Consider the following 13,169-nt stretch of genomic DNA (forward strand, 5'->3'; position numbering starts at 1 on the left):
TATTTATTCGGTAACATTCACTATCATTCACGATTCTAATTTGCAATGCCTGTAAACTCCGATCGGAATCACCCGGACCTTGTACGATTTAAAATGCATTTGACGGGAAATTTATTACGAATCCGACACGTTAGTTCAGATTCTTTTCTCAGTAGTCACGCTTTCTATTTTCAAAGTTTAAAAACTATTGACAAATGTTTTTCTCCTGCTGCAAACTGTAAACAGACGTCACACACCACTCGTCTCCGATGTCGTGACGAAGCCACTGCCGCCTCTTGCGCCATTTTCCTTGGATTTGAGACGGACTCGACAGTCGAGCCGTCCACCGCGACCCTCACGTCGTTTCCTCGCGATCGGTGTCAGCCCTGACTGCACCGCTGCCCCTTGTCTTTGTCCCTCAACATAGAAGCAATAGTTTCCGCGTCGTCCACTTCTTGACAGGTCGACGCCTTAGCGAGATACTTGTGTATGTTATCCAGTCCCAAACATTCTCGGGTTATTCGCAAAGTTTCGTGCCTCTTCTTGATTGACGTAATGTTACCGCCTTTGTTGGAGCCGCTGCTGACTGTGATTGGTCGCAAGTTAATTCGATTTTTCGCACAAAGTGGCAAGCCCTGTCTAATCGGTACATCTAAAGACTGCAGCCAAGGCTGTTGTCATGGTAACGACACGTATAACAACATTTCCCACATGCGAATCGGGTTGGGCACGTCTTGTACTGCGTGCGTTTGATAATTATGATAGTTGAATGCTGCATTTACAAGTCTCACTGTTCGGTTTCACAGACACAGCACGTGCACTTTGTCATCAGTCATCTTCCAGAGCGTTCAAAATTATGAAAGAAAATAGGCTTTTTCCTGTCATTTTCTTCGGTAAAATCTGAGGAAAATACCAACATGTGTTGGTGCACATACTGTTGGCAAGATATGCGCTGAATTTTGTCACCGTGACTGAATGGTGGCATTGCAAACCGGAACATTTTTACGTCGCATTTTGGTAACATTTTCGAGAACTTATTATAGCATGTATGTTCTACACTGAGAATAGTCTACCACGTCCGGTATGAACTTCGGCTTCATGTTTCTACCGCGCCTGCTTCAACAGAAAGGTAAACAAATTTGACTGATATTTACCAGCGTTACAACGGTAAATATTACTGTAACATCGATATTTTTACAACGTCGTAGCGGTGCTTAACAGGGGTAGAGTGAAAGGCGCGGCAGCAAAATATTACTGAGCGAATTTTCAGCATGTTGACCGTCGAAGCCACCAACTTTTTTGCCTTGCCGGGCGCCGAAGTCGGGCGCGAGCCGTCTCAAGCTTGTGGAGACCCGGGGAAATTTTGAAATCTTGACCCTCTGAAACGGCATTTCCGGCATTTTGACGAACGAATTTCACTGATAGTCCGAGCAAAAAAATAAATTCCTAGGCCCTCCCCCCGCTCAAAATATTTTTCCTAGGCCCTCCCCCTGGCTCAAAATATTTTTCCTAGGCCCTCCCCCCTCAGACGACCGGCCCTCCCCCCCCGCTAAATATCGACCAGTCCCTTAGCTATATATAGATTAGCCCTTTATTTTCTTATAGCTTTTTGAATTTAATATGTAACTTGTGTGGCACCTGGTGTAAATCACTGTGCTATTTCTACAAGCCAGAAATGTCTCATTCAGTTTTGTTCTGCTTTTAAATCTGGTTTGCAGAAAAGGTAAATATTTGCCTGTATAGGTGCAACCAAAAGATACCATGTATGAAAGTTCAAAGTTCATTAGGTTAGTACACTTAACTTTATCGGTACAATCAAGATCACTAAAAAGGTGAAATAACACCATACATAATTGTTTTTAGTTCCATTTAAAACAATTGCCATTTGTAACCCCTACATGGCAGATGAATTTGTGTCAAAATCAATGATCTATTCTGTCTTGCTCTGTTTAATTAAGAATGACGTCAGGGACTTCCCCGTAACCAGGACATGTTATTCAAAACTGCATTGTGAAAACAACAGTCTCAGTATTTCTCAGTCTAACTTTGCAGTGGTCATATTGTAGCTCTTCTTTTTCATCTGTGTATTTTGCTGAGGTGGAAACAGCCCATAGACATCAGGTTAGTAAACATATACATTGTGCATGTACATTGTGTACATGTACTGTGGCATTGGGTAAATTTGAGCCTTCCTGTGTCATCAACAATTAGCATGTACAGCATCTGTAACAGTTGTACATGTATCACTATCCTAACAATTCCCCAAAGTATTTACGTACTAGGTGCTGTTACATAACAGATGTACATTGAATCAAGTGGTTATATCAACCAATCCATGAGTATATGAACCTGTTTCACAATGTTCCATTCCTTTCACTTTCAGAAAAAAGAAAAGATATTGCAGATTATCCCAACTACATGGAACAATAGATACTTACAGATACTCAGGGGATTGCAGCACCATTGTCAGTGCTCAGGTTACAGTTTTAGCATACATGTTGTACTGCACATACTGCAAGGCTCAACAACCACAATCGTCATGGAAAATCAACGTTCTTCTTCAAGCCAAGTCACAAATAAAGTGGAATGTCAAGGCGATCATAACAAAATAATCAATACTGGGCACAATGGCAAAATTGTGCAGGTGGACCATGTATACATATCTGTGCCATATGTAATCAAGGAGCTCCTTGATGGAATGAAGAAACCACTTTCACCTCCCACAACGCCTAACAAGAAGCCAATCAGGTTCAGAAAGTTGCCGGGCGTTATTAACAAAATGACATCACGAGAACGTCATAATAAGATAATCAGCATGGGACCCAAAGGTAAAACTGCTCAGTCAGACAACGTTAAAGTCCCTGTGAAGTATGTCATAAAGAAACCATATCTACACACAGCAAGATCCAACTGCATAAAGAAGCAGATCAAGCACAGAAAGTCACTGGGCCACACTGTTGAAAACAAAGTGACATCACAAGGAAACCACAATACTATCATCAATACAGGAAATAATGCTACAGTTGTAATGGTAAGCAGCATGACTGTGGAGAAACCTTTGAGTCGTGCAGAAAGACTTGACACTCCGAAGCAGAGAACGTGCAGATGGATTCTGGACGGATTGAATCAGCTATCAGCCAATGCAATGTTTGACGAATGCAATGAGAAAATCGGTCGATTCTTCCAACATACGAAAGATCCAGACTACCAAGCTGTCCTGTGGGTGGCCACTGCCAACAATTGCATCAATGCAGGAGATATGGAACGTGCAGGTGAAGCCTTGAGCAATGTTATGAGTCTCCTGGATCAGACTGAGAACAGCATTGAGCATGAACTTGCTCGAGACCACTTCCAGTCCCTGATATACCTGAGGGAAAACAAATACGTTGAAGGCGAACGCTTGACCACAAGGGCCTTATGCAAAACAGAGCACCTGCAAGCTGGATGCATGGCAGCCTGGATTCTGATCAACCACGGCTGGTTCTACACCAAGAGGACCATACAGGAGCAGGATCCTCACAAGCAGCCTAATCTAGTCAGTGTTGCCACTGCTTCATTTAGGAGGGCCATCGAGTACTCTGACCGCGAATTTCCTGGCCAGCTGCAAGACAACAAATCCAGGATCCGCCAGTTTGCCCTGATTGGTCAGGTGTATCTGCTCCTGAGATGTTGGCGCTCAGTAGATGGAAGCTGTACCAAACCAGGGAACAAGATCACAGGAAAGGACGTTGCAAAAGCACGGAAGGTGCTAGCCTCACTGGATCCGGATAAGGGAGAGCCCTTGTGTGCAATATGTATGGTCCTGTACCATCTTGCAAATGCACATCTGTGTTACAGGTTGAATAAGTACCAAGATGGTCTGAAGGAAGCAAAAAAGGCAAGGCACTTGGCAGCAAAGGGGTCCTTCAAGCAATACCATGGCTTTGCTGACAGCATTGTCAAGCATTTTGAGCGCCGGGTGGCATGAAACAAGCATTCTATAGTAAGACGATGCATTTCATTTGTCATTGAAAAAAACCTTTTCACTGGCTTTGGAAACTTTCAAGGGTGATTAAAGTCATAGCCTTTCTTGATTGTTCAAATACATTTTTTGTATGATAGTTTTGAAAAAAACACAGGAGTATCTGCATTTACATAATAGGAACATTTCAAATCTGTTATCCAAATATTTGGAGTAGCCATGAGTCATGTTAAAGTAGGGTTAATAGAGTCAACACCTTTCACTTTGGGTCCAGTAATGATTAACTACTAGAAAAACATCATCAAAGCTGTGGCATACTTTACAGTATGTCACTTTGAACTGTTGAGTTGTAACTAAACACAGCCTTTTTCATAATCACTCTTGTAGTTCAAAAGGATAACATTGGGTCCAATTTTGGTCAGAGACTGAAAGATTATTCTACCTAAAGTATGACAATACATGACTAATTATGACTTGTCACTGTTTGACACTAGTTAAAGGTACTAGTACTGTTACGTTGAGCGACAAATTTGTATGTTTGCACCTTAGAACACTTGGCTTTAGATGTATTGTAATTATGTAAGAACTGTAGACTAAGCTAAGCATGCTCACAGAATTCTAGGCTGTGACTCTAAGAACTCACCAGTGATGAAAATGAGCACATTTCTACAAGGAAATACTCAAAGAGATTACAGATTCAAGTATACAATACTATGTATTGTCCAAAGCTAACATTAGTGACTGCATGTTACAGTTGTTTAGTAATAAACCTCAAAGTAACATATAAGAAACTTGTTCTTAAGGTTTGTTATAAACAGCTTATGGTTGTAATATTACAATCAATTTAGAATATAGCAAGATGAAGTGTTAATATTGCAATGACTATGTCAAGTAGTCACATGCATATTAAAAAGTTGAATTAAATAGCATTAAAACTGATGATCAGTGTTTGTCATATTAATAATGTTAATCAGCTGAATTTTTTGTCCTTTTTTGATGTTAAGGTAGTTATATATACTATGATGTACCAGAAAACGTATGCGTACAACATTACAAGTATTAAGTTTTCAATTGTCTTCTGTTAATTTTGCTATTTCTGGCATGACTCATTATAAAAAATTCTATGAATTGCACTGTCCTTGGGGGGTAAATCCTTGTTGGATGTGTTAACTCACATATGAATTTTTTACGTCATTCTTATCTACATGATGTACTGTTTGTAAAATACTGCAAATCTTGAAATCTTGATCTCTTAATGAATAATCATGACACTGCAAAAATATACAAAATGTCTGTTGTAATACTCTAGTCCTCAGCCAACTGCAAACTTAAAACAATGCCCCTCCTCCAGCTAAGTATACATCCCCATGAAACAATTATGTTAATGCAGTGATCATTGTATTTAACTTTACTACTGTGCCTGCTAGAACTTCACCCTGCTAAATTTATGAGACTGTCCTGTCCATTTAGTAACTGTAAGTGGCTGAAAGTGACAGTTAAGTTTGCAGTGATATTTTCCATCTACATCTTGACTGTCCAATTTCAATCTGAGTCTCTGAATCTTCAAGGCACTTCTGAGAAACTAAGCTAGATTGCCTTCAATCCCAGATGTAATCATGATGCAATGTTTGTATAATTACCAACAGGTAAAGTCTGCTTAGTACACGTGTACAAGTTAGTTCCAGTCTGCTTAGTACACGTGTACAAGTCGGTTGCTATTAGATCCGCCCCGCCCTGCAAAGATCAAAGCTCATGGACCATACCAATTATGGACAGCTTTACAGGTAAGGTCAAGTATATTGAGTAATATAAATATTTTGCATTTGAATCCTAATTTATCAAAACATGAATGACCCTACTACATGTATGTAGTCCCTGTATCAAATAATCAAAGACAATCATGATTTTCTTAGGAAAGTAGATGATTGTATTTTGCTTCACTATACACCCCTGGAAATGGTACTAAATGGTTCTGTTTGCAAATAAAGGACTCACGCAGGGACTTTCCAATACTAAGTCACCTTGGCTAAAATTGGTGCAAAACAATGACTCACTGCTGCACATATATTTAAGAAGGAGACGCACTCTCAAGAAACAACTTTCTATACCTACAGTTCTATCAAATTTTGATTGTTAGCAATGTTTCATAGATATGAATTGTAATAAGTTTACAAGTCCTTTATTACCCTCAGTTGCTAACCAATTTAGAACAAAACATGGCTGCTATCGACACAAAGGGTATGATTAGTTATCTTTAGTTAGAAAGTTTGTTTTTAAAGACCCCACATCACATGCAAGATGATGATTAGCTATGGAATAAAATGTACATGTGAAGGCAGATGTGATACCTTGTTTTGATGCATTACAGAGTAGCAATGTGGCTAACAACAAAAGTTGTGGTGTTTTTGTTTTGTTTCAGAATGTATGACTCACAGTCATGTGACAGAGGGGAATCCCACTTAACATTATTTTTAAACCAACAGGGGAAGTTTAGTGATGCATACAGAACGCATTGAAACTGTGCATTTACTGTACACAAAATTGCTTGTGGAGTTGAGTAATATATAGTGGTGTGTGAAATCTCTCTGGAACATCAGCTGTATGGGACTTTGCACCAGACTGTGGTAGCAGACATCCTGAAATTTCCAGCTGATTCTGATGGCCAAACAGCACAGGCAACAGGTACTTGGCATGTATTAAACAAACTCTGCTTTGTAGACATGATGTCCACCTTGTTGAAGAGTATCTGGTACCATATCCATTACAATTTAGAATTGATACTCTAAGTAAGGATGTAAGTTTATTACGTTTGTTCTGGAACCAGTAAATTGGGAATACCAGTGACCTACAGATGGAAGGATAAACTACTAGATACCTCTCAGTTAAGCAAAATTTTAAGGTACAATTTTACATGCGTCACAAGCTTAGGGAAATCCCCTTTGTAATCCTTTGTATCATAATTTAACTATGTACAAACATGTTTTTAGATGTACAGGGAAAGTCTGTTTGACATGTTTTTTATTAGAAACTGGAAAGTCAACATTAATGTAGGGTATTTCACTACCTTTCCCTCCCAACACAAAATGAACTGATGTTATTAGGAAATCTGTTTTGCTTTGCCTTGGATACTTACATTGTATATTATACAAAAAATTGAAGCCATGATCCGATGTTTTTGTTTTCTTTTGCAACTTGCTTTTTGCATCAGGGATTCCCCGTAACCAAGGGCCTTTGAAAACAGTTAAATTTTTGCTTCCAGAGTACCCCAGCTGAAACCGTCAACCTAACAACTAATCATGGGGATGGTAACATAACTGTTAATACTGGCGATAATTGTACACTGTCATTCAACTTCACATGCCCTCATTATGTACCAGAGGAGGACCGCCCCACTGGAAGACAAGAGCATATACAACACGGGCCTTCTCAAGATTCACAATCACATCGTCAACTTGAGGAGAGAAGAGCACTTGTCCCAGTTGTGCCCAAACCTGTTGGTAAACCCCTCGGGCAGAGCAAAAATTGTTCTTATTTCATTGAACTTGCGACAGAGATGTCTGCAGAGGGAAATACACAAGGCTGTTTCATCATCCTTCATAAGTTGATGAAAACAGAGACAGATCCAGACACTCAAGTGTCCCTTCGCCAGGCCGCTAGTCTCACTGCAATCTACCAGGGGGATTTTGAGAAGGCAAATACTCTTCTTCATGGAGCTAAGGCATTCCTCTCAAAGGCAACACCTGTTCATGAGGTACAGCTTAGCCTTTGGTTGAGCCATCTAACGGCTCTTGCACAGCTACGGGCGGGGAATCTTGAAGGAGGAATTATCCTGGCAGAGAATGCACTTAAAACCGCTGCCTCAGACACAGTACCACCTGGCTGTATCACAGCATATCCACACCTGAACCATGCCTGGTTTGTGACTCAGATCGCTGCAGGTCAAGATAACGATGAGGTCAGACGGGATCTTTTGAAGAGAGCAGAGAAAGAATACCAGCACGCCATTGAGCATGCAGAACGTGAGCACCCCAAACACATGCTACACTCACAGTCACGAGTGCCTCTGTTTGCAAAGATTGGTCTTGCCCTACTGTATCTTGGTTGTTGGGTATCAGTTGACAACCTTAAGTTGGGAATCTCCACTGTCTCTATGGATGACATAATGAAGGCCAAGAATGTGATTGACTCACTGGACAAAGAGGAGACTCTTTGTAAGTGTAATTCAGCCAAGTGTCGGTTGATGATTGCTAAAACCTTCCTGCAGTACAGGTTGGGTAGTTACCCTCTAGCCTATGACTTGGCCCGTGAAGCCAAAGCTTTTGCCACTGAGCATTCTCTTGGAAGGTATGCTAAGTTTGCAGACAGCATTTGCATGTATTTACAGGACTGCAGGTCAAGGGACCAGTAGGTGGTACAGGACTATGTTTGAGATACACATACAGTTTGGATCTTTGATGACTTTTTGTTACAGAGCCACAGTAGTATGGAACCAGCTTGCAGACCGCCCAGTCTTAAAGATCCTTTAAAAGATCCCTTAATTGAATTGACTGCAAAAACAAAATTAACAAGTGACCGTAGGTAACATACTCTGTGACCTAATTATGGTTTATGTTGGTTGTGATGTTTTCTGTGGTGTATGACTCGGTGTTAATATTGCATACAGAACACATCACATCAGTTAATACCAAAAACTTACTTAAAAGCTAACATACCTATTACTGCCAAATTAAAAACACAGTCCTGTACGCATTAACAGAGAAATCAGCGTCTCAATCGAACGACACCAAATGAAAACAACAACACAGCTTTACAATGGATACCTGAGATGCACACCATTTTAAAAAGTGGGTCAGCGACAGCTGTGGACATAACATAACCCCATATCTGCTTGGAGATAAGTAATTGCCAAACCCCATCGTCTATAGGCCAGCTGTTCCACAATACCAAGGAAATAGGGGTGATTTCTCAAATTATTACATCGATAATGAAAACAGCTACCGCGAAAAAAAAGATCCCAAGGATCAAACACGTTCTAACCATAAAATGCATATGACTATCAACCGCGCAAAATGTTCAAACCAACCTCAATACTGGAAACGCAAAGCCAGAACGAGATGGCATATTCCGACGAGGACAACATCTGCTTGACGGTATCCAATTACCACATGGCTTAAAGGTCTACTACGCAGTTATTTGCGCTCAAATTTGAAATATTCTAGAACTAAGAAATCTCAGATTTACTACTACTTTTTGCCACTTTTTGACAATTTTGTGTCATTATTTCACGTTTGCAACGTAGAGAATTAGCCTACAAACATTTCATCCTACGCGCACTGTAACTTGTTGACCCCCCTAGTTAGGCACTGGTGAGAATTCAAACAAGAATCAATTATCAACGGTTCTTGGTCGGGAATCTCCGGTGAGTTCCGGGTGCGTGCGAAAGGTCACGGTGAACCACGTGACCAATCTCCGGGTAGGCTCGGGCAGACTCGGGACAACTCGGATTTCGTCGGTGAAGAAACAAAATGGCTGAAACCCAGCGCGGGCGTGCAGATTCCTAGGTTTTCAAACGCGCTCGCACGGGGAAAATATCGACTCCTGACATGCCTTGAATAGTGTTCCGTAACGTGGTAGGCTTGATTCAACTAACTATATAAAGAAATAGCCGGAAAATAGATTTTTTTGTTTTCAGTTTGAAGCGCAAATAACTGCGTAGTAGACCTTTAAGGCACAATCATAAGGAAGACCTGAACCACTATACCGGCAGTGTAGGGGTGAAAACTGAAATTATTACATCCATAACGTACACATGTACTAGTATATGATAGTATAAAGTCTTTCTATTTTTAGATAATTGTACACAAATACTTTCAATTCAGCCTTTCAAGAATATATAATAATATATGACTGTATATATATATATATATATACATCTCATCTATCATACATGTATGTTTGCTGTGAAGTATCTATTCCAGGTTAAAAAAAATGGACAGAAATTTGTTGCTATTTGAGGTCTACTCCACTACATGTTTCTAATCTTAAAAATAAAGTAGGAAAAAGATTTAGACATACAAATACATGTACATGTACATCAGTTAGCTATAATTATTATCTAGTATCTGGTTATCTATTACCATATAGCATGAACTGACCCTGCATCTAAATGCTGGGTGTTGTCATTTGGTTACCCAACATGTATGCAGGGAACTGAACTGAACAGAAGAACTTAATTGCATGACAATTGTACTGAACTCACCACAAGGTTTACAAATGTAAGTCTACTCTGTTACATGGTTATCAACAAATGCATGAATTACTGGTTGTCATTCTTGAATAAAAATTCTTGCAAAGTTAGAAAAATATGTTCAGAATTTATTTTTGTGTTTTTTTCAGTTATGACCATGATATTATGCCACCACTAATATGCATTTTCATTCTACAGTCTGAAGAAATAACTGTATGTTGTACTATCAGACATTTGGTTAACTATTTTATGGCAAATTTATCCAGCTCCAACATTTAGTCTTGCCAAACTGCACACAGCTGCAGTGAGCTTCAATCATTACTATCATCAGGTTCTATGTTGTGTTTAATTATATGCTTTTCATTGCCTTAGGCAGTATTTGCACTTTGGGTCCTTAAACATCACAACTACCTGCTCAGGGGTCTCTGGGAGTTATAAATGATAAAGCAGACAAACTGTAAAATGTATTCGTGTTTGATAGATATCTAAGCCTCCCTATAAAAGAAAAATATTACAAAAATGAAAGTGAAACTACTATATTTTTCAGAGCTAAATGTACATATAAAAGAAAAATATTACAAAAATGAAAGTGAAACTACTATATTTTTCAGAGCTACATCACATAACCTCAACAGCAGTGCAAACTAACAATGATATTTCTATTGACATAAATGCTTCATTTTATGTTTTGTTGACTTCAACTGTTTGGAATCTAATTTGAAGAAAAGGTACACGTCACCACCTGCTGCCCCCTGTACTGTGTTGGACGCCCGTTTGAGGCACTTGACATGGTCACGTAAAAAAAAGATTAAAAAATTGCGGTGGGCTCAATCAGGCTGTCAAAGGCGTCCTCGTAATCCCCACGAGTTGTTCTATCTGCCTTGTGAATCTCAAGCGATGGACTTTTACGAGAAAGTATATATTTGATGTCAAAGTTGACCGATTTTCGACAGCTTTTTCCTATGGTTTCGCCATTGTCTTCAAGCCGAAATACGCACCGTATGGGGGTTTCGGGGTGTCCGCTTAGTGGGCGAGGTTCAACTGTTTCCGGGTCACGCTATACCGTTGCGGCAGTCACTCGCGACCTCACTCGGTAGTGTACACAAGTACTTTTGATGGTGCTGTCAGCGTTTTTACGAAGTAATATTGAAATGTCTTTGAAGTATAAGACAGCACTATGATCTGTAAGGTGTTATTCCAATAGGTTGCGTCGTGGGTAAAGTGAACTGTAGGTAACGTTACCCGACGAGGGCTTTTCACGGCATCTGACTGTTAACTGTTGAAGATATTAGATACATTGCTCGCGCCTGGCTGAGGGATGAACTAAGATTAGAACAGTATATAGCTAATTAATAGCGAAAAACGTGTTCAGAAGAGAAACTGTGCCAATTTGAATGACACAAAAAATAGCGCCGTAAGAATTGTAACGTTGTATAGCTAACTTGTAGCGGAAAACGTGTTCAGAAGACAAACTGTGTCAATTTGAATGACACATCTAAAGGACCGTTGTGCGCTGCATTAAGTGTATATAGCTAACAAATAGCGAAAAACGTGTTCAGAAGAGAAACTGTGTCCATTTGAATGACAGACTTACAGAACAGTAAGAACTATAACGTTATGTAGCTACAATTGTAATAGCGCAAAACGTGTTCAGAAGACAAACTGTGTCAATTTGAATGACACACTTGCAGATAGCGCAATAAGAACTGTACATAGCTAACTCCTAGCGGAAAAAGCGTTCAGGAGACAAACTGTGTCGATTTGAATGACACACTTACAGGTAGCGCAATAAGAACTGTATATAGCAAACTAATAGCGTAAAAAGTGTTCAGGAGACAAACTGTGTCAATTTGAATGACACACTTGCTGATAGCGCAATAAGAAATGTACATAGCTAACTCATAGCGAAGTGTAACGTGTTCAGGAGACAAACTGTGTCAATTTGAATGACACACTTGCAGATAGCGCAATAAGAACTGTATATAGCAAACTAATAGCGTAAAAAGTGTTCAGGACACAAGCTGTGTCAATTTGAATGACACACTTGCAGATAGCGCAATAAGAACTGTATATAGCAACCTAATAGCGGAAAAAGTGTTCAGAAGACAAACTGTGTCAATTTGAATGACACACTTGCAGATAGCGCAATAAGAACTGTACATAGCTAACTCATAGCGAAGTGTAGTGTTCAGAAGAGAAACTGTGTCAATTTGAATGACACACTTGCAGATAGTGCAATAAGAAATGTACATAGCTAACTCATAGCGAAGTGTAGTGTTCAGAAGAGAAACTGTGTCAATTTGAATGACACACTTGCAGATAGTGCAATAAGAACTGTATATAGCAAACTAATAGCGGAAAAAGTGTTCAGGAGACAAACTGTGTCAATTTGAATGACACACTCACAGGCAGCGCAATAAGAAATGTACATAGCTAACTCGTAGCGAAGTGTAGTGTTCAGAAGAGAAACTGTGTCAATTTTAATGACACACTTACAGAATAGCGCCAAAAAACTGTATATAGCTAACTTAAAGCATAAAGTGAGTTCAGAAGACTACCTGTGTCGATTTGAATGACACACCTATAGAATAGGCACGGTTAGAACATGTATATATATTTAACTAACAGCGCAACGTGTTCAAGAGACAAACTGTGTCAATTTGAATGACACATTATAGAACAGTACTGTAAGAACTTTATATAGCAAACTAATATCGAAAAACGTGTTCAGGAGACAAGCTGTGTCAATTTGAATGACACACTTACAGAATAGCGCCGTTAAAACAGTATATAACTAACTTAAAGCGAAAAGTGTATTCAGTAGACTACCTGTGTCAATTTGAATGACAGATTTATAGAAAAGTGCTGTAAGAACTGTATATAGCGGAAAACGTGTTCAGGGGACAAACTGTGTCAATTTGCATGACATACTCACATTATAGCGCCGTAAAAACAGTAACGTTACATAGCTAACCAATTTAA

At 39.5% G+C, this 13,169-nt stretch overlaps 2 protein-coding genes across 3 annotated transcripts in view; one reads left to right on the forward strand and one right to left on the reverse strand.

The window, feature by feature from the left end:
- The window catches only part of LOC118411240 (tetratricopeptide repeat protein 7B-like), a 61,704-nt gene that overhangs the window by 22,309 nt on the left and 26,226 nt on the right, over window positions 1-13,169 (reverse strand). The window lies entirely within an intron of this gene.
- LOC118411264 lies at window positions 1,929-4,859 on the forward strand. The gene is made up of 2 exons (XM_035813434.1): window positions 1,929-2,100; window positions 2,363-4,859. The coding sequence occupies exon 2, from the start codon at window positions 2,519-2,521 to the stop codon at window positions 3,944-3,946; it is 1,428 nt and encodes a 475-aa protein (XP_035669327.1). The 5' UTR covers window positions 1,929-2,100; window positions 2,363-2,518; the 3' UTR covers window positions 3,947-4,859.

The sequence above is a fragment of the Branchiostoma floridae genome, chromosome 1 (assembly GCF_000003815.2).
Source record: "Branchiostoma floridae strain S238N-H82 chromosome 1, Bfl_VNyyK, whole genome shotgun sequence".
Taxonomy (NCBI): Eukaryota; Metazoa; Chordata; class Leptocardii; order Amphioxiformes; family Branchiostomatidae; genus Branchiostoma; species Branchiostoma floridae.

What these genes read in the sequence shown, in the direction of transcription:
- LOC118411264 (XM_035813434.1), top strand. Translation starts at nt 2,519, where the DNA reads ATGGAAAATCAACGTTCTTCTTCAAGCCAAGTCACAAATAAAGTGGAA.